The sequence below is a fragment of the Prunus dulcis genome, chromosome 4 (assembly GCF_902201215.1).
Source record: "Prunus dulcis chromosome 4, ALMONDv2, whole genome shotgun sequence".
NCBI classification, from domain to species: Eukaryota; Viridiplantae; Streptophyta; class Magnoliopsida; order Rosales; family Rosaceae; genus Prunus; species Prunus dulcis.
The window spans coordinates 13192307-13218270 of NC_047653.1; the positions used below are offsets into that span (position 1 = coordinate 13192307).

The window sequence follows — 25964 nt, forward strand, 5'->3', positions numbered from 1 at the left end:
TCCTCTTCTTAAAATATAAAAATTATGACCCTCTTGTTTTTTTTTTTTTTTTTTTAAAAATAATGAATCCCACATAAATAAATTTTTTTAGAACAAACAGAATTTCATTAATAAAGGGGTAAATATAAGAGATGTACAAGAAGAATCCACCCTAAAAGGAGGTTCTTGCATACAATAAATCGGGAAAAATAAATTCAGCAAAATAGTGAGTAATAAATATTACAAAATCAAGCCCAGCTCACTAGAGTTTATAGATAGAGGATCAAGAAGACTCTTTACTACACCAGTGCTAAAGAGATCATGAGAACTAAAGTTGTAAATATTTAGTTTTTTACTATAGAATATGATGATTACATACCCTAACAAGAATTCAAGGCTAAATGAGAAAGCTTTGAGGTTGGCAAATAGTCGACGTTAGTTTTCCGGTCATGGGAGAAAAGGACAGCTCTTTTCCAATTAAGAAGAGTTTTATACCATTACGGCATTATGATCTTGATTTTCTCTGTTTTTGTTTTTCCTACCCTTCAAATTGTTAGGATTAGAGCATTCAACACAAAATTGTTCAATCATAGACGTAGCCGCCTCTTACATGTGATCGGTGCAGCTCAATTGGATTAAACGCAGGAATTATATCATGTTAAAATGTGAGCATTCAACTGTAAATCAATTGATATGTAGAAAGAATAATATGATATGTAATTTATATCTTACATTCAAATTTCGTTTTTTATTTTATCTTTGTGTTTCTTAGAAGTTATTTTCTTTCTAAAAACAAAGAAATAAATCCTTCATCAACTGTCCTTTTTCCAAGAAACAAGAATATATATCCGTGTTGTTTTTGGTAAAATTCACATAGGATAGATCTTTTTTATATGTATGAATTTGGCCTTTCAAGTGTATCAAAGGTTGTCGTAAAAATCACATAGGTTCTATAATTTTTCTTTTGTTTAAAGACTTCCCACTGTGTGTTTACTCACAGCATTGCACCAAACAAGATCTTGAATCACTTTTCCAAGGAAGAAGAAGAACGTGATTGAAGGCTTAATTGCTACAACGCTCCTGAAATTATGGTCAAATTTCACATTGACCCTTGAAACTCAAAGTGGCCCACTTTACTCCTTTCACCGATGTTGCACAATGAGAGGAACATGTGACCCACTAGGGGTGGGCACTCAAACCGGCAAACCGGAAATCCTAGCCGAACCACACCGAACCAAACCGGAAAAAAACCGAGTTGACCAAAAAGTCAAAAACCGGTCAAAAACCGAACCGGACCGGTTTGGACCGGATTCGGATCCGGTTCCATGTCTTCAAAAACCGAACCGGGCCGAACCGAACCGGTGAAACTAAAAAAATATATAATTTCAATATATATTTATATTTAATGCTATATTTTTAATTTCATTTTAAAAAAACCTAATATTTATCCAAGTTCAATGTCAAAATATCTCTCTTTTCTCACTTTAATATTTATTAATTATATGAAATTGAATAATTTGTTAATTTTCAAGTAAAAAAATAATATTTCAGTTGAGAATTGTATTACAAAACAATTTAAAAAAATAATTTTTATAATCCGGTTCAAAACCGAACCGGAACCGGAACCGGACCGAAACCGGTTCAAACCGAACCGGACGGTTTTTGAATTTTTTTAATTAAAACCGAACCGAACCAAACCGCATGAATAGTATCGGATCGGTTCTAATTTGAGGCAAAAACCAGTCCAAACCAAACCGTGCCCACCTCCATCAAATTCAGCCTTAGTAACAGTAAGGGGAATTTTTACATTAACTGGTTTTTTGTATATTTTTGTTAGTTTAATTACCACATCCACCATTATTCTTAAACCATTCTTCTCCCTTGCGTCCAACCCAAAATCATAGAAAACCAATTGAGAATTTGAAAGGGCTAGATTTTTAATGACGACTGAATTTTTCTGAAGAAATTGAGCAAAGCCTTCGCAATAGCGATCCATCATAAATATTCAGATATAACTAGATTTGCAGTCTCCTCATTGAAATTCATAAAGTTACATTATACAGGAAAAACGAAGAAACTTGCATCATTACAAAAACTGGTATTCCGCTTTTATTCGTTGGAGCCATCCTTGACCTATCAGCAAATTGCATTTCCAAACTTGCTCTATAACGGGTGATTTAATAGACACATTATGGAAATAATAAAATTTATTTCCTATGGTTCCTTCCTTTAGCTTTCTGGAGAGAGACGATCCTTTGGTTTTGCTCAATCATGGTGGCATCAGACCTTCAAGTGCTTGATGGCAGTGTGAACATCCTTATCCCCTCTGCCACTGCAGTTAAGCACAACCTTGGCCCCGTCGGGGAGTGTAGGGCACAGCTTCTCTAAGTAGGCCAGTGCATGAGAAGTCTCCAAAGCTGGAATTATTCCCTCCAGTCTTGACAATCGTTTAAAAGCTGCAAGGAGAAAAAATAAATTACGAAAGCTGGATAAGACTGATCTAGTAAAATCTAGTTGTGTGTGCTTCACATGTAATGGAAACGAGGGGCAAAATATAGTCCAAGGACTTAAGACCAAGAACATGACAAGGACACTGCAATAAGAATGACGAACATCACAGCTTATTACAGGTCTCCACTTGTTCATGGTGTCATCTGTGGACTGTACATTAAGCTTGAGAGGAAATGACATATTCCATATGTCAAACTGATATTTCATTTAAAGATAACCAATCGAACGCTATGCATAAGCGCACTACTTCCCCCTACCTGAAAAAGAGAAGGTCAAAAGAGTATAAAACAAATCTAAGCCACAGTCCAATACCTTCCAAGGCTTCTTCATCAGTAATGCTATAGTATTCAGCACGCTGTGTGTCTTTCAGAAAACTGTGCTCTGGACCAACTCCGGGGTAATCCAGGCTAAATGCCACAAAGAAATCAGAGTTACTACATTTCAAAGCCACAACAAAATTAATTGATAGCTAAAAAGGTCAATGAACTCTCATACCCTGCACTTATAGAATGAGGCTCAATAATTTGTCCATCATCATCCTGCAATAAGTAGCTCATAGCTCCATGCAAGACCCCAACTTCCCCTTTTGTCAAAGTTGCAGCATGCTTTCCACTGTCCAATCCAAAGCCTGCAGCCTCCACCCCAATCAATCGAACATCTTTGTCTTCGACAAACTCATGGAAAAGTCCCATGGCATTTGAACCCCCACCAACACAAGCTACCAGCACATCTGGTTTCCCTCCCCACTTTTCCAGTGCCTGTTTTCTTGTTTCTCTACCAATCACCTTGTGGAAATCCCGAACCATCATAGGGTATGGATGTGGGCCAGCAACGGAACCCAAAATATAATGAGTTGTCTCTACATTAGTTACCCAGTCCCTTATAGCTTCTGAAGTAGCATCCTTCAATGTAGCTGTCCCAGAATGGACTGGTCTAACCTGTATTTCAAAACAGCAAAAGAAATTAAAGTTCAAAATAATTAGGATTAGTAAGAGCGATGCATTGGACTCAAATAAAAGTAACAGTTTATGCCATTTCACAGCAGAGTCAAGAAAACGAAAAACGAAAATCAAAAGAAATGGCCATGGCAGTTAAATTCAGTAATTTGTCCCCTAAAATGAGTGCACATTTCTTGTAAAGAAAAGATGCAATCTGTAAAATGTATCTGATCAGCATACCTATCTTGCTAAATCACACCAAAAGAAGTTATCGAAAACGTAAAATTACCCTTTCTTGCACAGCAAAAAACAACTGTCAGCTAACCATTCATGAGATGGCAGAATGGAACACTGAAACAATCAAGATTATATATAATCAATAGAAACTTAAAATATGCTAAATAAATTCCCTGAGAGAAAAAGAACCCAAGAAAATTTTAGTATTAGATAGATCGAAAACCATGATTTGATCTCTGACACAAATCTAATAGGTAACACAGAAGGGGCAATAAGCAAGAGTCGTGCACAACATAATAATTATGGAGCATTCCATAGAAAGACAATTGGCTTCTCCCCTTCTAGGAACCCTGTTCTGGGAAAATATTATCGGTGGGATATGCAAGTAAGAAAAATAGGCAAATCTCTCAGTACAGTCCAGTTTCATAATTCATTGGATGTTCAGCTTATAAATGTAACGAAGTGAGTTTCAGAATAATAACAAACCTCTGCTCCAAGAAGCCGCATTCTGAAAACATTGAGGGATTGCCTTTCCATATCTTGGGCACCCATGTAGATGATACACTGCAATCCAAACCGAGCACAAACAGTGGCAGTGGCAACTCCATGTTGACCCGCTCCAGTTTCAGCAATAATGCGTTTCTTTCCCAATTTCTTAGCAAGTAAGGCTTGGGCAACGGCATTGTTGATCTTATGGGCCCCAGTATGGTTAAGATCTTCCCTCTTCAGATAAATGTGAGGCCCTTCACCATTAGGGCGTTTGTAGTGCTCAGTTAGCCGCTCTGCAAAGTAGAGAGGAGTCTCCCTGCCAACATAGTCCTTCAAAATGCCATTCAATTCTTTCTGCAATATCATATATTTATTAATCAGTTACTTACTCAGTTGTATACCACCAAAAGAAAATTAAATTTCTCTCCTCTTTCAGGTTCAGGAAACTCAGATTCAGCCAATAACCAAGAAGTAAAAGGGGTTCTATTGTCAGCAACACACCAAACATATTCTTTGTAAGTGAAAAACCGAATAATATTTATAAAAAAAAAATAAAGAAATCTTCTTCCTCATTTTGGATACTTTTTAGTGCAAATTTCCAAAAACTATGTTTGGCGTATGCATCCTACAATATCTCAAAATTGAATGGTAACCAAAAATTGTAACTAAAGACACAACATCGCAACTAAAATCACAAATTTTATTTGAATGAAACAAACAACAAATCCTACGAATTCCCGAATTCCCTAAAGCTTCGCTGAGCTCTATGACAAAATACAACATAAACTAATTGCATGCAACATTTTTTCGGTAACAAGATGCAGCTTTGAAACGGGTATTGACAAGTTTTCTGGTATATAATACTTTCCCAGCTTGATTCAATTTAAAGGACCTTGTGGCCACTCTGCTCAAATAGCTTTTCATTCATTTTCCTCACAAATTTTGATATTGACAACAATTCCAACTACGAAAAACCAAATCAACATGCACCAACGTCCAATTCATTCATATACAATTCTCACCACATCAAAATTTTCACATTTGATTCTCGAAACAGAACAATGAGGGAAAAGGTCAAAAACAGAATGGAAGAATCGATTTTAACAGTACCTGAAAGTCCTCGTCATTAGCAAGAGCATGAAAAGCAGCCTCGAGCTCGGTGAGGGCATGCATTAGGGTTTCGGGGACGTACTTGCCGCCATACTTACCGAACCGGCCGAAGGAATCGGGTCGGGGCAGAACCGGTAAGGACCCATTTTCGTGCTTGTCCTCCATCTGAAGAGGGGCTGAATCTCGGGTGAGGGTGCAGGAGATGGAAGAAGGGGTGGTGGCACGGGGGGTAAATTTGTGGAACTTGAAGGACAATTGGGAGGAGGAGTAGGGTTTTGGAAGCGGCGGGGTGATCAGTCGGTGGGTTTTGCAAGTGGTGGAAGCGCTTGTGGAGGCTGCCATTTTATGAAGGAGGTTTTTTTACGAGAGAGATTTGGTTTTAGTGTTTTGTAAGAGTTTTGCAATTTGACTTTTTTCTTACGTTTTTTATAACAGCTTGATGGAATTGGTAGGGGAATAGTTTGAATTTTGCATTTATTGCCCCTCTAAAAAAGGAAAAATTTACCTACCACCCTTTGTCATTGTCCCATGCATTGTCATTGTGGGGCAAATATGGCACTGTGGTCTGGTCCTATCAACATTAAAAGAACGTGGTAGTGTGGACGTGTTCTTCTTTTGGGAGGGGTTGGTATTTGTGGTCAATAAATAATATGGTAGCTGAGTTCTTGTGTTTTTTTTTTCTTTTTTCTTTTTGATAGAAGGTTTGTGGAGGAGGTGACATTTATTAGCTTCATTAAGAGCAAATGTAAAAGAATTAAATTTATGTTTTCAAATGATTCCTTGTACGTAGTCATTTTAAATATATTTCAAATATATTTAAGTTAATTATATTATTTTTTTTTAAAGCAAATTTAGCATTCTCGTTTTCAAATCATTTCTTTTAAATTTTTATCTTCAAATGAAACTTAAGAGCTTGTTTGGTTCGCGAATTGAACTTCTTAGAAATAAAATTCCCATGTCCCAATCCCATGATATAGGAATGGAGGATGTTCATTCTCATGTTTGGGATGCTAGGAAATGAGAACTAGGTAATGCAATTATCTCATATTCCCATCTTTATTTAGTGCAATATTAGGAATGAAAAGTTATCAAGTTTCCAACAATATCCTTGATTTTCTTGTTATTAAAGGTTATCAATATGAAGAGTTTTTTAAGGGTCAAAAAGTGACGTATAAAAATAATAACATGAGTAAGTTCCTCCTAAAAGACTGCATTAAATGTTTTTCCAAGTGGGGGAAAAAATTTCTCAAGGTGAGCCAAGGGTATGAACTTCTCCCCTACATAGGAAGTTCATACCTACTAGTCCATAATTGCATTCCCAAGAGTACACTTACCAAACATGGGAATGCAATTTGAAACCCATTTTCAAACTCCTAACCTTTGAACAAAACGGACCTAAAAGATTAGGATTAAGCACATGTAGTGTTCCATACCCAACCCAATGGTCAATTAGTGTTCCATAATATGTGTACATTTTAATTTGACCACCAACAAATTATAATTTAGTGTCTGAGGAGGTTTGGACATTCTTATTTGAACCAGAATACTCAAAGTACGTGTACCCGGTGCTTATACAGAGTAACCCATGCCTTGCTGTCAACAACCAGAACCAATAACTAGAAGCAACTTGTACTAATTTCCTACATCTCTGCCTTTATTTCTTTCTTCAAACAGAATTTCAACGTCCACAAGTCACAAAAAGAACATCGGTACCTAGGAATATAATTTACACAAACGGAGGTGTTATTGGCACTCTGAAAGAGTCGTTGCGCTCCTTCTTTCACAAGAGAGGGGTGCAATATGACTTTTTCGGAAGGCCAATAACAGTTCTCTACTATTTAACATTTCCACACAGATAATAATTTGTGCTTGAATCGCCCTTAGTCCAGCTGTTGGCAGCCATTTATAGTGCTGCCTAAGGATACATCCAGATTCATGAAAATCACAAACCACGAGGAGATATAACATACCATGCATAATTGACTGTAACATCCATGAAATATATTCAGAAAATTTGATGCTATTCATAAAATCCACCCATTCCCATACATCTGATCTGCCGAAAAAAAAGAAAAAAAAAGAAAAGAAAAGAAAAGACCTCATGCATCAGTGATCCCCAAATGTTAAACGGAAGCGCATTCGAGTAGCCAATTGAGCCCGTCAATTCATAGAGTTCTCGTGCAGTAGTACATACTCTCGGCTGCAAAAACCAAATTATAAGAATGACGTCAAAAATGTGCCACAAAAATGTTAGAAGCAATGCAGCATGGATCACATATTATATCAGAGACAGCACACAAGAAATTCCCCAGTAAAACCACAGATTTCTCATCAAGCATACTTCTAAGCCTCGTGAGGAAGTGATGAAACACAATTACAAATCACTTCGGAAAGAAGAATCCTAAGATTCTCCGTTCAATTTTAAATAGTCACAACCATCTTAAAATCCCAGCTGTCCAGTAGTTTGAGGCACAATTTGAGTAACAAAACGAAAAAGAATAGATCATATAGAAACAAAAACCATCTTTCAGTCAGTCGTCATAGTTTCTGCTTTAGAAACCTAAGAGTCTAAGACAGCTCAGTTTGCATGACAGATACAACCTTCGAAGACTACACACATGTACTCACAGAAAATGGAGCAGCCAGAAGAATGTTATGGTTCCTTCTCTGATTAGCTTTTTTAGTCTCTTAAAACACATCATGCTGCAGATAACTCTTACCAGGCGACATTCGAATACCTTTCGGAACCTTCCACAACCTTATTATCTTCAAATATTACACTAAAAATTGTAACTATAAAATTCATAATTAATGATACAAAAAATGAGGGCCCAATTATGAAAGGGAGAAAAGTAGGCATCAGATATGACTTAAACTAAATCAAGGATCAGATGACTCAAACTAAATCAAGGATCAGATGACTCAAACTAAATCAAGCATGACCTATGATTTCGATTTGTATAATCAGCTGCAACTCTACAAACCTTAAACATTCGCATGATCAAATGCGCTAATAGGATCAAGCTGATCACTATGCCAATACAAAACTTACTGACAGCCTGCCTTCAAAAATACGCACTTGTAAAGAAAATATAGGGTGGTGGTAGAATAATCTGAACATGACTCACATTAAAATCTCCTCATTTTTCATGTTGGAGTTTTGAATTCCAGTGCTTACATGAAACCCCCATTAGCTACAACAGCTTCCTCTGCTCTCATGTTTGGTATGCACTCTTTGGGAATGTGCTACCTTTTACATCCCCCCTCCCCAATGGGTTTACCGTTCCAATTGCCTGGAATCCTTTTACCATTTACTATGATTCTTTATGACCAGCATATCGATTTGTATAATCAGCTGCAACTCTACAAACCTTAAACATTCGCATGATCAAATGCGCTAATAGGATCAAGCTGATCACTATGCCAATACAAAACTTACTGACAGCCTGCCTTCAAAAATACGCACTTGTAAAGAAAATATAGGGTGGTGGTAGAATAATCTGAACATGACTCGCATTAAAATCTCCTCATTTTTCATGTTGGAGTTTTGAATTCCAGTGCTTACATGAAACCCCCATTAGCTACAACAGCTTCCTCTGCTCTCATGTTTGGTATGCACTCTTTGGGAATGTGCTACCTTTTACATCCCCCCTCCCCAATGGGTTTACCGTTCCAATTGCCTGGAATCCTTTTACCATTTACTATGATTCTTTATGACCAGCATAGTCAAGTCCAACTAACAACTTTACTTCTCATGCAACTCCCAAATTTAACAAACATTATGTAGGCCCTTAACCAGCACATATTGAACCAAGCAACAATTATTGGTTTCTAAAACCAATTGTTTCAACTCAATTCAAACATAAATAACCATAGAAACCAAACCAATTAAATTCAGGTATTCAGCTGCAAGTATCATTACAGTATTCATTCAGGAATAACACATGAATACCAACAGAAAAAGAAGAAAATTTCTAGGAGACATCAATCCAAGAACCACAAAACCTTAGTTGGATTATTGATTAGTGACCTACCTACTATTACCAAATCTAATGGTGTCCTTTTCCATTAGTTCATAATACCGTTGAGGTTCAATTGCAGTATCCTGCAAAAGAAAAGCAAATGTTAAATCTAAATTCTTGCAAATACAGGAATGCCTCAGCTTACTCATACACAACACAAATGCCAAAACTATAATCAAAAGAAAAGAAGACAATATATCAATTGAGCCACTCACATTAAGAAAAGTTTTATTTGTGCTTCCAAGGTCCATTAAGTAAGGCCTGTGACGGTGCACAAAAAAAATGAGATTCGAGATTTGAAAAATTCACCCTTTAAATAATGAAATTAGCTGCAAATTAAATGTCTTACCTTACTTTCTTTGATAATGTACCATCAGGTTGCTCCATTTCAACTTGCCTGGCATGGCGGGAAAATAAAATATGATATTAGTTACTAACCAAGAATGTAAATGGCAAAAATTTAAAAAAAAAGTAAAATTCAAGATCTACCTGAATTGTATAACAGCATGTTGCTTGCTACAGGATGGGTGATCTGTAGGGACGTCTGCCACCCTTCTTTCCCTCCCAAAGAGGTAACAGCTTTGCCGATGTATGTACAGGGGTTCTGTAGATCATATGTACATCTTAGAAAACCAGAATTCAAGGAGAACATTTTGATCACCATGAATAGAGTCCCAAAGACCCAGAAATCCCAACAGAGAGTACTATTAAAATGCACAAGAAAAATTATTGCACTATTTTGCATGCTTGCCAGATATGGAAAATCACCAAAAACTAAGTCATTACCAAAAGAAAATGGAATAAGCTCAGGTTGGGAGTAGTAACCATTACACAACAATAGCTCGCCTAAGTAATAGAACTTGACTGGTCCAGAATTTCATTCCTACTCAATAATCCAAAGTCAATAAAGTTTAAACACAGTTTTGAGTTAAGAGCAACAAGATGCATACAAGTACTCAATACCAAAGGAAAATGCACATAAATCCAACATTTTTTAGTTTAAATACACTACTCAATACCATTGGATTTGTACCTTTTTTCTTTTGGGAAGAAAACTACCAAAAGCTTAAAAATCTAAAAAGGAAATTTCTACGAGTACTAAAAACGTTAATGTACAACCACCATATGTGCACAAAAAATAGAAGCATGCACTATATTTTGGGCCACAAAAATATGTTTCTTCTCCAATATATTGCAACATAGTATCCATGAACAGAAAGTCTCAAATATTTCTTGAACTGTCCAATATTCATTACTCACACCATTGCACCCAATCTGATAAATGATTTGAACTTGAAAGAGACGTTTCCATTAGGAGAAAACATACAGAATTACCACAGGCTGCTTGTCTCAGCAATCAGTGTTATAAGGAGAGGTTAAGTACGTGATGGAAGAAGTTATATGGATGCTAAAACGTTGTTACATCCTAAGGTCACTTATTTACTGAAATGAAAATTGATGCTGCATTGTGGGTTGCAGCCAAGGTCTTACAAAAACAATAAGAGAATCTTCAGTCATCAGCCCTTCAGCCTTTGAGATTTAAGAATTTTGACAGTTAATCGGCTTGGAACTAGGTACTTTGATCAGACATGACACATGAGGTCTTTTAAAAGCACTGTAAGTCTAAAAAGAAGCAACCTGCAGTCAGTACTCAGCAGCTACTTCATTATCATTCAACTACTCTAAGTGCTTCACCATTAAAGAAGCATATGTAGGTCTCAAGAAAGGCACAAAAACAAGAAGATAACTTCCAGTATTAATCTCCAAGAGACTTACCATTTAACACTTCACCGCCCTTGAATACATAAAGCCGCCATCTTACATCAGGTTTTCGTCCATCTGGAGGCTCAGTGAATAAAAGTGTTATACCTGACAAAATAATAACCATATAGAAAACAAAACATATATTATTATCTTTTTATTTGTTATAATGAATAAACATATAGAAATGCACAATCTCCGCAATGTATATATAAAAAATATCAGAGAATTAAAACTATATTGTAATTAGGATTCTAAGTTAATTAGAATACTTGGTTTCCTTCTTGTTTAAGGGTGCGATTTGGCTGTTAATTAATTTCACGTTGTGATTGTACTTAATTTATTTGCTTACTAAATGAGTGTTGGTTAAGGAATGTGATCTAGTTTCCTAAATTAGGTGATTTTCTAATTGAGTGTTAGTGATTTGTATTTGGTACAGAATTTATTAAATTCAGTCTACCGGAGGTTTTGGTTGATATTTGACCCACATATTTAAATTTTCTTTTGGGGCCCAAAAGTTGAGGCTAGATGTTATGATGATGTACGTGCGCCTATCTTATTCATTCTGTGGAAAAATCATTCAAGATGGCACAAGTTTATGTCTTGATGTTCTTAATTATGTTTCTGAGTTATGTAACGAGCTGGGCATGATTATCATCTACGCTCCAGCTTCAAGGGAAAGTATTGGAGAACAAAAGTTTGTTCTAAATAGGAGTTTAAGATAAGTAGAGTATTGCTTTCCAAGTTGTTTGGGGTTGTGATCTAGCTTCCTCAAGTAAGTGATCTGGTCGTTATTTTGTTTCCTATTGTGATTAGGTTGTACTCTATTTAAGCCCTTTAAGGGTTCGGATTAGTGCATCTATTTCTTCCTATTTTCAAAAACAAACGAGAACAAAAAGTTCAGACTTTTGTATCAAACCCCAAGGAAAAGGTGATCTCACCCCTGACCCTATTAGTTTCTGCAGCAAGCTTTCCAGATAGCTCAAACGAAGGTTTTTCCTGTAAGTCGAGTAGTAAAAGGAGCAAAACGTAAGTACAGTTTCAACCTTCCACACAATTAAACAAATTATATGCACTACACGATACTCAGAAATAAAAGCGGATAAACAAGACCTATCACAGCTTGCACTGGATAGCTGAGAAAATTTGGCATGCGTAACAAAAATTTGATGATGATAGTTATAATTGAAGAAAGACACCAAGCCATGCATTTCTTACCTTTTGCTTTGCTTCCAAGGCCTCCTCAGCAGCCTTCATCATAGCTACTGCATCATTCTCATCATCCCTGCCCAAGAAAGCAACGAACAGCTCATCAAAAGCTACATCAAAGCTTATGTACATTAATGCATGAGCACTCAGACATTAAAAGTTTCGAATGAACAGAACCCAAAGTGAAGTAACCTAAAGTTATGTGATCTACCTTAACAAATTAACAGACATGAACGTTTACTATGTTAAATTGGCAATTAATGCTTTATCATTTTTACTACAGAAATTAAGAAACTGGAATTGAGAAAAACTAAAATATTTTTTCCAACGACCCTTATCTCATATTATTTAGAATTGGCATGTTTTATTACTTTTACTACATCATGAAAGTTTACTTTGCTAAATTGGCAAGAACATATTGCTTACACCAACCTTTATCTCTTCTCATTCACCAGAACAAATAAATTGAGTGACTAAATATATCAAGGTGCAATAACATTCCAGAAATCATTGGTCCATTGCACGAAAAATATATTTGGACAACAGAAGTTTTATCAATGGTTCAGCGAAGTGTAAACAAAAAGTTTAAAAGATACCCACCTATGCTCATCTTCTCTTGAATTTGGCACCTGAAAATGTTTACCTCTGGTTAGACACTTTAGATAAGAATCATCGCAACTAGAAACAGAAACCACTTATAAGCATCACAGATAATTGTCCCAATGAATGCAAACGTATTTGAATAATTAATTTGTGTGTTTTCCTTCATTCAAAAAAGTCTTAAAACATACTACCACTTCCACTTTTCCACATTAACTCCTCCTTGGAGTGAGTTAGGAGGTGATAAATAAGAAAAAAGATATTTTGAAATGGAAGTTATTAGAAAATAAACCTATGCAAAAGAACTTTTGAAAATCTACAATAATATCAGTGAAATAGAAGCATCTTATGAAGAAAAAAAATGAAATTTAAGAAGCAATATTTTTCAATAATGGAATTAAAATTATTGGGGAGGGGGATGAGACATTTGAAGGAGTGGATATCACCAGACACCTCATCACGAGCTCTGGTATTGGCAGCTTGTTGAGGTGAAAGAGATCTTTGTCTGTTCTTGTGGTCCCGATCCAATGGAGAAGTAGATCGCCCATGTCTTGTTCTTGAAGACCTATGATCAGTACTGTCTTTTCCTGACCTTCTCTCCACTCTTTCACTATCAGTTTCCCTATCTGAACCCTTTTCCCTTTGCATTCTTCTATCACTCCCTCTGCCATGATTCCTTTCACTGTCATTCTCAATTACTTTCTCCACGTCTCTGGTAACACCAGCAGGTTGAGGTGAGGGAGATATATGCCTACTCCTTCGCTGTCGATCTGATGGAGAAGTACCATGTCTTGGTCTTGATGATTTACCATCAACATCATCTCTTCCCCACCGTTTCTCTTTCCTATCACTCCCGACATCTCTCTCTGAAACCCCTTCCTTCTGTAAACCCCTATTAGTTCCCCTCCCGTTACTTCTTTCAGGTTCTTTCACAGCCTCTCTGCCAGCTTGAGCTCTTCTTAACCGTTTTGTCCGAGGAGAAGGAGAGCGAACAGGAGGAGAGGGGGACCTTGCATGCTTTGGAGACTTAGGGTGACCTGAATGTTTCTCTCTTGGTGGAGAACTACCCCTGTGGGACCTCCTATGTCGAGTAGGTGATCTTTCTATTCTGTATGGACTTTTCCTAGATGGGCTCCTCCTACGAAGAGGGTCCCCAACTGGAGATTCTGAATGATTTGAAAGGTTACGCCCCATCAATGAATTTGCAAATGCACGACTGGACTTCTCCTGACTAAGAAAAGCTGATAGAAAAACTAGAAGTTAGAACTTCGTTGATTACAGAATAAAGACTTGTCTAAAATCCATATGAATAATGTGGTATAAATTTGGACAAAGCAAAATAAAGAACTCAGCACAAAAGCTAAAGGTGATGTACCAGTCTACTATGTATCTATATCCCAATCAGCAAAAGTTTGTTAATGGGAATGCTAAATCAAGATAATTCAACCATAAATTATATACTATACAAAGGGACAGACACTGGGTTTAAAAATGAGGTGGGCTGAAATTTCAAGCCTATTTTTCTTAGTTGAAATTTCATCAGAATCTCTTTTGTTTGTACCATATTTCCCAAATTATACAGAAATTGATAATTACTTCTTCCGACAATTGCAGTTGAAATTTCATCAGAATCTCTTTTGTTTGTACCATATTTCCCAAATTATACAGAAATTGATAATTACTTCTTCCGACAATTGCAGGCTTCAAGCCCACAAATTGATAAGCTAACAACAAGAGGAAAACTAAAAGGATGACATATGAAATAAAACAATGACTCAAATTCAAAATTAAAAACATAACCAAAAAAAATTCTGCGTGCACCCTTATGCTGCAAGCCACACAATAAAATAACACTTACAAAAGACCAAAATTTCAAAACTACGTTGGAATATTCAATACTGAACTCCAACCAACCCTGTAATTCTCACATCATAAACTAAGAATAAGAAAGCCAAAAGAGATCCATATGAAGCCAAATCATAAACTAACATATATATATATACACACACACACACATATAACAGAACAAACGGGAAATCATCAAATAACTATCTTAAGCAGGTGTAAGTAGCATAAAGGAGAACAATGGCGGTACCTGCTCTGCAACTATCTTAAATGGAGGATTTTCTTAGCTCGTCGATTATGGATGGAGTTGTTCATGCTAATATATGCTTCACAAGCAGAGAAGCATCACCTAGAATCTTCTTCACCAAGTGCTCATTTGGGCATTTGGGTTCCCTAAAATAGATGGGTTCACTAAATCCCTAAATTCCTTTGTTCCTAAATCCCAACATTAGAAAGAAACAATAAAAAGAAGAAGTACTAGACTTGAAGAAGCTAAAAAAGAAGAAGAAAAAAAAATTATGACCAGTTTATGGGAAAAAATACAGCTTTATGCTTTGGAGGTTTGACCCCCTCGAAATCTATTTGCCTATTTCCCTTTTCTATACCAATTCAACTAGTTTATAGGAACTTGACCCTATCAGGCAAGGGCCCTAAAACCCAAATGGAAAAATGCCATTCTCATGCCAATAAGTAATATAGAAAACCAACAGCAGCTACAATTGAAAGTTAAAACCCTAGAAATTAAAGAGAAAGAGGGAAGAATGAAAGTGAAAAGAAATAAACATAATATGCGCCTCTTACCTGAGTCTTGTGGCTCAGCAGTGCGCTTCAATTGATCCAACAAGAAAAAACTGTGGCAGAATGGAAGAGAAGGAAAGGAGTGAGCTCTGTGGAGAGAGCGTGAAGAAGCAACGTGATGGGAAGAAGACGACGCAACATGAGGAGGGAGCTTTAAAATAGATTGGGGTATTTTTGGAAGTTTGAAATTTTTATTAAAACCAACACCTCCTCAAATTTGATCGCTACATAATCAAAAAATGTAAGTAGCTTTTTCTTATCGCTTTTTTTCTTCTGCAATTTTTAACAATAAGTGATTTTCTTATAAGTTATCAAATGAACTTGGCTTCCCAAATTATCACTTAGGCCTTCTTTAACTCATTTGGTCCTAAACCCAAATTTCTCATCTCTAAAAAGTAACTATTTGGATTTTGCCGGACTCAAACTATTTTTTCCCCAACCCTTCAAACTCAAAATTTAAGTCTACAATTTTATTAAATTGTTTAAGAATGGTTTAAGTCTAATTTTTTTTTTTTTCATGGATAACTTTTCTTCGTTTACTTCTTAATTTAATTTTTTGAACAATTTGACCTAAAAAATATTGAAATTCCATAAATATAATTTTATTTGAGAAATAGGTGGATATTTATAGAGTTTTGAGTGAGTTTTGGGGTTGGATATGATTTAAATTAATTTAAAATATTATTTTAACTGTTGGATTTAAATTTCAACCGTTGGATCTTTGTTTTACCATTAAAATAGTTTTGATTTAATATGAATCGTTGATTTGGATTATTGTTGGAATAAATAAATAAAAATGATGTTCAACTAGTGCGCGACAGCTTCTACAGCAATAGCAGCGGGACACTTGGCGTCAACCTTAAGTGGGCTCCACCAAAGTGTTTTCCAATCAAGGCAACAGCTGGACTAGTATTTGGTTCAAAGTTTGAGTTTTGCCAAATTTTGGCCCCTTACTTTTCTTGGGTTATAAGAGAAATTGGGGTAAAATTTGGAATTTTTTGGGTCTGGCCTTATCACCCCAAATAAGACTTTACTTTCATACAAAACCTAAGGCTAACAATGCAATACAGCGCTAACAATTTATTAGAAGACAATATTCTGTAAATTTAAGTTGTACTCACACAGACGCATAGATAGCAAGTAAGAAGATGACTTTAACATGTAGATGAAACCATAAGCTCTGTAGTTTCCATGAATTCATAGCTTCCATCTTTGAGGTGATAGCATAATGAAATCTACTCACCCGAGTTAGAGTCCAGCTTTCACCTTCAACGGCAATGGCGAGCCTGAAGCCTTTTGTCACTGAAAATGCCTAACATAAAAAGTTTGTTTCCTCTCTCTACAAAAGTGCGAGGACAAATACGATAATGATGAAACCGTAAGGGGTATAAGAACATAAGAGATTCAGACTCTGCAATCCCAAGCCCTAATTGTAAAATTACCAGTGCCTCCACGTTACTAGAATACAGTAACTCATAATTCTTGTGTTATAATATAAATCAATGATAAGTTGAGAAAAAAACTGATTGTAAAACTCATAAAAGGTTATTTAGTTCTCTAGACCATTCTAGTGGTGCTCTTGTCTTGTTTTGATCCATCGTAACCACACAGTTCTAATCTTTACTCGATTGTCGCCCATCACTTAGTTTTATTTTGAGCCAAAATTGATACAAGATAGTGACAATCTGTAGTTCTGGTCAATTTGTTTTACTTGTTTTTATTGTTTATTGTTTTATTTACTTTTATTCACTCTTTACCTTTTTGTATTAGAGAAATTATGAAGTCCTTATTTGTCTTTTTGTATTAGAGAAATTATGAAGTCCTTATTTGTCTTAAGGCATAGAAAAGAACCTCATTGACTTAGTTTACCATTTCAATTCATAGTCTTTTGATTAGAATCATTTACTTGGTGCTGAAGTTCTCTTCTTTTTTTATATTTATTTATATTTCCGTCTATTAGAATTGATTAATTGTTAATCACGGCACACTCGCAACTCACACTTTACCAAAGTTTGCTCTAGAGCTTTGTTGCATATTTCAAGGTAAACACTAGGATGTCAAATCAAAAAAATTGAATCAAAAAGAAGAATAAGAGGTCATAACACCCAAATTGTCTCTTCTTTCTTTAACAATCCATCCACAATAAGCTGAAAAAGCTAACCAACAAAAACATAGCAAAAGAATCAAAAGTTTCCACCTACCCTAATGTCAAAAGAATTAAAAGGTTATAAGGAGTCGAACTCTACCATGGAGTTAGACGAGGCTGGGCAGCGGCTGCACATGCAAGTTTTAGAAGGTTTTGGTTTTTTTCTTTCTTTCTTTCTTCTTTTTTTTTTTTTTTTCTTCAGAAAATGTGGTTTTTTTATAACTAATATAGTTTTAAAAAAAACTTTTTATGAATTTTAAAATCAATTTTTTTATCCACCCTTAGATTAGATCCAAGGATGGGTGACCACAAACTCCTTGGACCACAGGGTCCAGAAAAAGGAACTATCAATGGATATTCACATAGACATATGGAAAATATTTCCCTCTATCCTTAGAAGTATGAACTCATACTTTTTTGCCAATTACAATGTGACATGTGTGTAGAGATTTTTCTTGTTGTATTTTTTATTAATTATTTTTTGCAAATGTATTAAACTGTAATTTACAGGAAGTATAAATGCCTCGCAGTGTTCTAAACGTATACCAATATTACATTATAATTACTCGACAGTAAGTACGGTACAAGTGTGTGTCACATAGGTAAAACCTGATAATCAATGCACTATGTATTTGCAATGATAGGTTTTGTCTATGAAAAATTGCAATGACCTAATACTACTACAAGTGATTTGATTGTTTGGGAGTGCTTCTGGGAGGGCTAAAAGCGCTTCTTACAGCGTTTGGCTGAAAATATTAGAAGTGTTTATAGGTCGTGGAAGCGCTTTTTTGAGAAACACCCGTTATGTGCTTCTTTCAGAAGCACTCCCAAGTGCTTTTCCAGGAAGCATTTGGTTTTCTTATGAAAATTTTAACATCTTTATAATAAAAGCGCTTTTACAAAAAATGCTTATGAGAAGTGCTTCCTAAAAAAGCAGTCTCAAACAAGCCCAAAGAATATTTCCTTTTATTCTAAGTCATGACTTACAATTTTTACATCTCGTATACTTGTGCAAGTAAAAATGGGCAAAGGCCTCATGAGGTTGGCCCTGATCCGTTATCCATATGCCATGGTTTGGTCTTGGTTTGGATTGGCAAAACTTAAACTTATATGAAGAGGAAAACATGCAAAATACTGTGGTGACAAACATAGTTTAAAAAAAAAAAAATCCATCCCAAGTGATTATGTAGTGCTAAAACAATATAAAGCGAATCCCTTCCAAAACACACACTATAGTGAGCGAACCCAAAGGAGTGGTTATCGTCATATTAACTTACTAACTGTTTAGTGTTTGAGCGCTCCTACCTATGCTTAATTGTCTTCCCCTTAGATTTTCAATTTGAATCTTCTATTGCAAATCTTCGAGTTATATATGCTTCATTTGTAAGACACAATTAGGACTGAAAAAAAGAATACCAATGAAAACCACAATGTACAACTTCTACACTGTTCGCGGGAAAGTTCTTTTTTAACATTAACATACTAACCAATTTACATTTGTTGACTGGTGAGACCCAACGCAAACCTTGACCCTAGATTGGGTGCAAGGTAACTAGGATCAAAGTGTGTGAAGTGATTTTGAGATATGGAAGAACACAATTAAAAAATTGGGAGAATTTTTTCTATTGATCTAATAAAAGTGAGTAATACAATGATATAAGAGGTTTTTGTACATGTACATGAGAGAAATTCTAAGTGAAAGGAAGAGTAAGTCATGTTTTACTTAAGATGTGTAATCTATTTAGAGCACCTCCAACGCTCCTCGTTTGCCCGGGCAGAAGGGGGCCTAGGCCCAGCAATTGGCTCCAGCGCGCAACGTCAAGATGAGGCAGTTGATGGGGTTCACAAGCTTGGGCAGGCCCAAAGGCAAATCTTGCTTGGGCTAATGCCTGGGTTTGCCAACGTCATTAATGACGTCAGCAACGAAAAAAATAATGGTTTAAGTATAAAAAATAGAAAATAAATTAAAATAAATAGTAATTGCCCTTGTCCTTGCCCTTTGGGGCAGAAACAAAAAAGACAAATGCTACCACTATTCACATGAATAGTGACAAACTTTGCCTTGCCCTTACCTTTTGGGGTGGAGGTGTTCTTATAGGTGTAGTCTTGGGGCAGTTAGCATGGCCAGGGAAGGAGCTAGAGTTTTTAACAAAAATAGCCAAAATTTATTCCTTACTTTCATAAATATCAGTTTTTACAAAAATTTGCAAAAATAGCAACAACAAAAAACCCACTTAAATATACTTAAATGCCCTCACAACTAAAACTCACATAAAGAAATAAAAGAAATCTGCATTGTTCTGCAACTCCGTTATTCTCTCCATTCTCTTTAGCCATTTTCATGCATTATTCAAATATCACAGCATTGTTTTTATAGGTGCTCCTCCAACTCTATCAATCTCTCTTTTTCTTTATCCTTTTTCTTGTTAATTGCAGCAAATAAATTAACATGTCCTTCTTTTGTGCCTGATATGGACCTGACAAAAATTGGTTTGGTTCCTTAAGATGATTTGTCATCTTTATCTACCAGGTTCTTCCCCTATAATTAGTGCATTGGGAACCTAATCTAGTCCAAGCAGTCAAGCTGAAGCTTTATCGATCTTTGAGAGACCTTGAGAAATAATGAATCTTGTTTTACGAGTTCAGCATCCTTACATGATATCGGCCGGAGTATAGAGAAGGTAGTTCAAAGTGGCAGTAAAATAAAAGGAAAGAGGAATTCAATACAATCAAGTAAAGATAGAAAACATGACTCAAGAAGATATCCAATGCTTATCCGGCAGACATCGAGCATTCCGGTGGATTGCCTCAGGATTCTGACCAGAAAGTCAATTGCAAAGGCATTCATTAGTGTTTCTGGTGCATATAATTGCACATTACAGGGAAAGTCGAAACATGTTACTGAATTGGCTGATGGATCAATTCAAAGGTCACTTCCCTATCAGCAGTCTTGCTTCGCATTGCCTGCAAGATATCACTCTTCTATTTTCTTTACTGACTTTCCTTTATTTATTTATGTGGATTTTAATTTTGAGGGCATTTAAGTCTATTTAAGTGAGTCTTTGATTTTTTTTTGAAATTTTTTATAAAAACTGACATTTATAAAAATATAGAATAAATTTTAGCTATTTTAAATAAAAACTCAAGGCGCAACCCACTAAACTAAACAAGCAGGCTATTGCAACTTGTGGCGTCCGAGCAAAGGCCCAATCAGAGGTTGACACGTGGGTAGTATGAGTGCCTTGGGCGGTTTCCAGGGGGGACAACGCTCTAAGTATTCTATGAACCGAGTTTTGTCACGTATGTGGTCCAATGGTGATTAGTCGCATGGAAGTGGCAGTGACTGAGTTCAGAGTGTGGGCAAGGATTGGGCCAAAATCTGAAGGTTTAATTAAATAATGGGTCATGTGGGGGTCCTTCTAGAAACCAAAATACAGTTAAACATTATAGGTGAATATGTTTTTTTAAGTGTGCGCGCCCACAGTAGTCATCAGATCCGCCAATGGACAGACCCAATTGAAATCGGACACGTGGAGGTCGCTCGCATTCGCTCGAAAATAAAAGTATAGTCGCTCCCAATTAGAAGATGGAAAATACGCAAAGGATCCATTATTGTAGTGATTTGAAGCAATTATTTCTTCAAGTAAAGTCCTGGGTAACGTTCGAATTCTAACATCTGTATAGTATATATAATTTAGTATATTATCGGTTCTCTCAATAGAAAATACAAAATACTAACATTGTTTGACACCACCACAATTTGTCCTCTTATTTGTCTTCCAGAGCCACAAACGTAGACCGGTTTTAAATTGTAAGTACCATAGAGATCATCTTACATGTCGCATTGCACTTTTATGATTTAACTTGCACTACATACTCGCCCCTAAAAAAACCCAATGACTGCCTTTGTAACATCATGTCCCACAATAGGCCCATTGGGTCCAAGAGACAAAGTGGGGTGGATTAATTTGAAAGACAATCTACATATATTTTACTTTAAGTAGTATTAATAATAACAAATTTGTTGGATTTCATTTAAATGAAATTAAAGGGTTTAGATTTGGATTTTTCAGAAAAAGAAGAGAATGTGGGAAAGAAAGTTAGGGAAGGATCCTCTTCTATGAATGTTTAAAGTCACTCTTTGTACATGAGGAATGCTAGCTACTTTTTCCTTTTATATCTCCTTATTACACAATAACATGGTTGTGATCATAATATTCCGTTTTTGATGTCATCCTTAAAGGAGTAGTCCTGCCAAGCATCGTCTAAATTAAAACGATTTTTATTTGAGTGACTTTTTGTAGAACTGATCATTAATAAAATGAACACTTATCGTTGTGAGAGATGAGATGACATTGTAGGATAAGAAGGAAAATAGAGAATGTATATAGGGAAATATATGAAATTAATAGTATATCATCTAATTCCCCTTTGTCAACCATCATATGAAAATCGGAAGAATACCCACAGGACTAACAAATAGATTTTAAAATTAAAGATATATCTTTCACGATTTATTTTACTTTTTTTTTTTTCTGATCTGTACTCATTTCCTTTCCAATTTATAAACCCCCCTTCCACACTTGGGCTATTAGACCGTACATAGTTCATGTTTGTCATTGGATCCATATGTGTGAAGGGGATGGAGCTCAACCGATCACTTCGAACGGTTTTCATACACACAACATAAATCTGTATAATACAGATGAGCTGTCAGTTTGTCGTTAAGTGAAATTCGAATCGTACATATGTGTATATTTATTTATGTTACTTTTACACAGCGTAAATTATCTTGCACGTATATTAACAAGATATTAGGGAAGTTCGAATCAAGCAACACCAATTTGAACTAACACGAAATGCTGAAGTTTTGGGGGGGTCACGGCCACTATAGGTCAAATTGTGGCTCTGCCGGATGTCCATTGTTGCATTCTAGGAGTTGCATCTCATGAATAAAACCAAGATACATGTCATGTTACACTCTTGAGAGGTAACGGTCTTGCATACGCTTCACGGTTTGTATTGGTGACTCACAAATAAGCACGTGAGACTCATGTTTCACGTTTTTATCTTAATGTTTCGGCGCAGAACACAATTAACTAAGTTAAACTTCCCAATTGAAGTAATATTTTTTCTTCTGTTAAAATTTTTGCTTCTGTTTATATTAATCTTTTTGTAATGTTAAACTTCACTTTTTTTTATTAAAATTTTTGCTTCTGTTTATATTAATCTTTTTGTAATGTTACCATATAGCATGTATTGTTTTATAAACTTATTTGAGGTATCCCTCAATATATATACCAGCACAGCATTTACTTTGATGTCAATCAGATTCTCATTTATTTCTATCAACCAACGTTGTCCCGTCCACAACCACATGTAATCACCCTCTCAAAAACTTTTCCTCTCAACCGCCGCATGTAAAGTAAAATTCAAAATACTTTTGGATCAGTTTCTAATACCATGGTCCCTTTTCCTAATCTTGAAATATTTAACTTATTTGCTCTCCCCCCATCCATCGTCTCCAAAAATCAAAGAGCGACAACTCTTCGCCAACCCCCGCTCCAAACAACCTCCTCCTCTATAAAATCCTGCAACTTCTTTCACTTCAATCCCATCCCACCACACAGACAAACATGGACCGCTTCTTAGTGTTGCCCGAGTCCCACCTCGTCGCCATTGTCTCCTTCTTGCCTTTCAAAGAAGCGGCAAGAACCTCCGTTCTGTCGAAGCGTTGGCGTCACGTTTGGCGTTTGTCGAAAAACATCGAGTTCGACGAACGTTGCTTTGCCAAAGTCGATGCCGATAGAGAGGTCCAAAGACAAGTGTTCATTGATTTTGTGCGGCAGTGGGTTCAAAACTACCAAGAACCCACCGTGGACAGACTTTCTCTCAAGTTTTCGCAGCCTCAAAATAACCCAAGGGTTGTCGAAAACTGCATCGCATTTGCCCTCGCCGGCCATGTCAAACACCTAGCGCTTGATTTCTCTGATCCCACATGGGCTGTACACGATCTCGACGATATTGCTCATCCGACGCAGTTTGATCTGCCTCTGTCTGTTTATAACCATCCTCTCGAATCTTTGACTCTGTCTTCTTGCAACTTCAATGTGTCCGAGTTCAAGAATTTTGGGATGCTTAAAGAAATTTCGTTGTGTTGGGTTGAAATGAAGGAAAGCACTACCAAGGCTTTGTTGGCCAACTGTGGGTGTCTTGAGAGTTTGAGCCTCAGACACTGTTGGGACATGGACAACTTCTTCTGTGTTCGAGTAGGGGAATTAAAGCTGAAAACTTTGGTGGTTTATAAGTGCAGGTTTATTTGTTCTTACTTTGAATTTGAGGCACCAAATCTGCGTTGTCTGAGGTACTCTGGGACCCTGCCAAAATTTTGTTTACTCAGAAATGGAGGCTTGGATGAGGTGGATCTTGACTTTGGGCATGAGACTCATGGGAATGAGGCAGTGTCTGATCTTCTTGGTCAACTCGTCGATGAAGTCAACCCCATGAGGGCATTGACTGTTTGCACCTTCATGCTTCAGGTACTTAAGTTTTAACACTTACGAATAAAAAAATAAAAAAATTGTACTTTGTTATAGTTCATTAATAATTACTATCGTTTTTTTCTATATATATATAATAAAAAATTACTTGCTTACATTTTTGTAATCTTAAGTTTGGTTGGTTTTATCATATTTCATTAATCAATAATACTACTTTGTATCACATTGATTGACTATTTTACTTATCATTTCTCTAAAAAATGTGAAATTCGAAACCAGTATTAGATATGTGGTGAACGATATAAAAAGTAAATATGGTACAAATAACGCATCTTTGTGAATCAAGCATGAGATGGTGTTAACTAATGATCAATTGGGTGTGTCTGCAGGTTCTTCCAATGGGAGAGGAAGGCATTGGTTCTCCTTTGGGCATTACACAGTTGACACTAAAAACGACGATGCATGACCATGAACAACACGGCATCCAGTATTTCTTGAAAAACTGTCCCCAACTGGAGACTCTGAAATTCGAAATAGACAGCCATGCCCGTACCAGAATTATCAATTATGTGAGTCCTTTATATATATATATATATATATATATATATATTTATTTATTTATTTATTTATTAGTAATTATTTAGACTTTAATTAACATATATACATTCTGGTTTTGTTATGGCTCCAGACGGAATATGAAGCTCCATGTGCTGAAGTGAAACCTGAACATATGTGGGACGAGAACACGATTACTTTCTCGTGTGTAACGCAGACTCTGAGAGAGGTTGAGATGAAGGGCTTTAGGGCGTCGCCAAACGAGATCGGTTTCATGTGCTATCTGCTCTACCATGGCCGCCTCATGGAAAAGCTTACTATTATTGTTTCAAGCCAAGCGAGCGGTCGTGGAAACCCACAACTCTACCGAATGGTAGCTGAAAAGACGCGGGATTTACCAAGAACGGTACCAAATCTGCAGATTATAATTATTTAAATACATACAACAAGACCACATGAGCAGATGTTGTTATTTGAAGTTCGTTTCTACACTGGGGTTCTCATGTTCGGGATTATGTTGGAACTGAATAGCTCTTTAATATCCTTGTAGCAGACGTAAACATTTCTATTCGTTTCTAATAAAATCTTCGACCAAAAAAAAAAAGAAAAATCGGGATTATGTTGGAACTGAATAGCTCTTTAATATCCTTGTAGCAGATCGTAAACCTTTCTATTCGTTTCTAATAAAATCTTCGACAAAAAAAAAAAGAAAAAAAAGAAAAAAACACTTACAATAATAAATACAAAAATCTTACATACGTTTGACGATGTACGTTGGTCACATTCACAAATCAGCATGCAAAACTCACTTTTGTATATGAGTTTCTTGTATGGATCTCAATTTCTTTTACAGGGGAATATTTTAGATAAATTAGTAATTAACTTTCCCAAATCAAATAACCAAATTGCGCAATTTTGTCATTTCGAAAGGAACAACCTCTCGGTGTCATCTATTAAGTTGGTCAATGAGACCCATTTTTAATGTTCTTTTCTTCCAATATGATAATAATCTAGAAGAATTTATTTCACACAACATCACGACCCCTCTCATATATCGGCTCAATTTTTGCTCATTTGAACTAGGTTTAAGTACTCGTTAGTAAAGTCATGATTCCCTTTGCCAAGTCAAGTATAAGCTTGAGCTAGATTCACAAACTAGCAGAGCCAAATCAAGCATGAGTTTAGGAAAAAATTATCTAAACGAGCTTGAGCTCCATCATTATCTGAACAAGTTTCATGTGGAATTTTCTCGCAAACACACATT

The 25964-nt window shown here is 36.0% G+C and overlaps 3 protein-coding genes across 3 annotated transcripts; 1 reads left to right on the forward strand and 2 right to left on the reverse strand.

The window, feature by feature from the left end:
- Positions 1-1945: 1945 nt before the first annotated feature.
- LOC117625098 (tryptophan synthase beta chain 1) lies at positions 1946-5736 on the reverse strand. The gene is made up of 5 exons (XM_034356683.1): positions 5265-5736; positions 4152-4508; positions 2986-3428; positions 2803-2897; positions 1946-2435 (listed from the first exon to the last, which is right to left on the reverse strand). Exons 1-5 carry the CDS (start codon positions 5604-5606, stop codon positions 2260-2262), a joined length of 1413 nt encoding a protein of 470 aa, XP_034212574.1. The 5' UTR covers positions 5607-5736; the 3' UTR covers positions 1946-2259.
- Positions 5737-7221: 1485 nt separating this feature from the next.
- On the reverse strand, positions 7222-15673 carry LOC117624815 (FHA domain-containing protein DDL). The gene is made up of 11 exons (XM_034356275.1): positions 15503-15673; positions 13310-14097; positions 12857-12885; positions 12266-12332; positions 11989-12046; positions 11063-11155; positions 9776-9890; positions 9636-9683; positions 9502-9547; positions 9299-9369; positions 7222-7464 (listed from the first exon to the last, which is right to left on the reverse strand). The coding sequence occupies exons 2-11, from the start codon at positions 14048-14050 to the stop codon at positions 7425-7427; spliced, it is 1308 nt and encodes a 435-aa protein (XP_034212166.1). The 5' UTR covers positions 14051-14097; positions 15503-15673; the 3' UTR covers positions 7222-7424.
- A 7608-nt stretch (positions 15674-23281) lies between these two features.
- LOC117626311 (putative F-box/LRR-repeat protein At1g56400) lies at positions 23282-25279 on the forward strand. The gene is made up of 3 exons (XM_034357978.1): positions 23282-24184; positions 24535-24714; positions 24834-25279. The coding sequence occupies exons 1-3, from the start codon at positions 23282-23284 to the stop codon at positions 25134-25136; spliced, it is 1386 nt and encodes a 461-aa protein (XP_034213869.1). The 3' UTR covers positions 25137-25279.
- Positions 25280-25964: the final 685 nt, after the last annotated feature.

Coding starts and splice junctions, on each gene's coding strand:
- LOC117625098 (XM_034356683.1), bottom strand. CDS start 5,606: ATGGCAGCCTCCACAAGCGCTTCCACCACTTGCAAAACCCACCGACTG. Junction 4,509..5,264: donor CTAATGACGAGGACTTTCAG/GTACTGTTAAAA, acceptor ATGATATTGCAG/AAAGAATTGAATGGCATTTT. Junction 2,436..2,802: donor TGATGAAGAAGCCTTGGAAG/GTATTGGACTGT, acceptor TTCTCCTTGCAG/CTTTTAAACGATTGTCAAGA.
- LOC117624815 (XM_034356275.1), bottom strand. CDS start 14,050: ATGGGGCGTAACCTTTCAAATCATTCAGAATCTCCAGTTGGGGACCCT. Junction 12,333..12,856: donor TCAAGAGAAGATGAGCATAG/GTGGGTATCTTT, acceptor TTTCTTGGGCAG/GGATGATGAGAATGATGCAG. Junction 9,891..11,062: donor GGGCGGTGAAGTGTTAAATG/GTAAGTCTCTTG, acceptor TATGATCTACAG/AACCCCTGTACATACATCGG.
- LOC117626311 (XM_034357978.1), top strand. CDS start 23,282: ATGGACCGCTTCTTAGTGTTGCCCGAGTCCCACCTCGTCGCCATTGTC. Junction 24,185..24,534: donor TTTGCACCTTCATGCTTCAG/GTACTTAAGTTT, acceptor GTGTGTCTGCAG/GTTCTTCCAATGGGAGAGGA. Junction 24,715..24,833: donor GTACCAGAATTATCAATTAT/GTGAGTCCTTTA, acceptor TTATGGCTCCAG/ACGGAATATGAAGCTCCATG.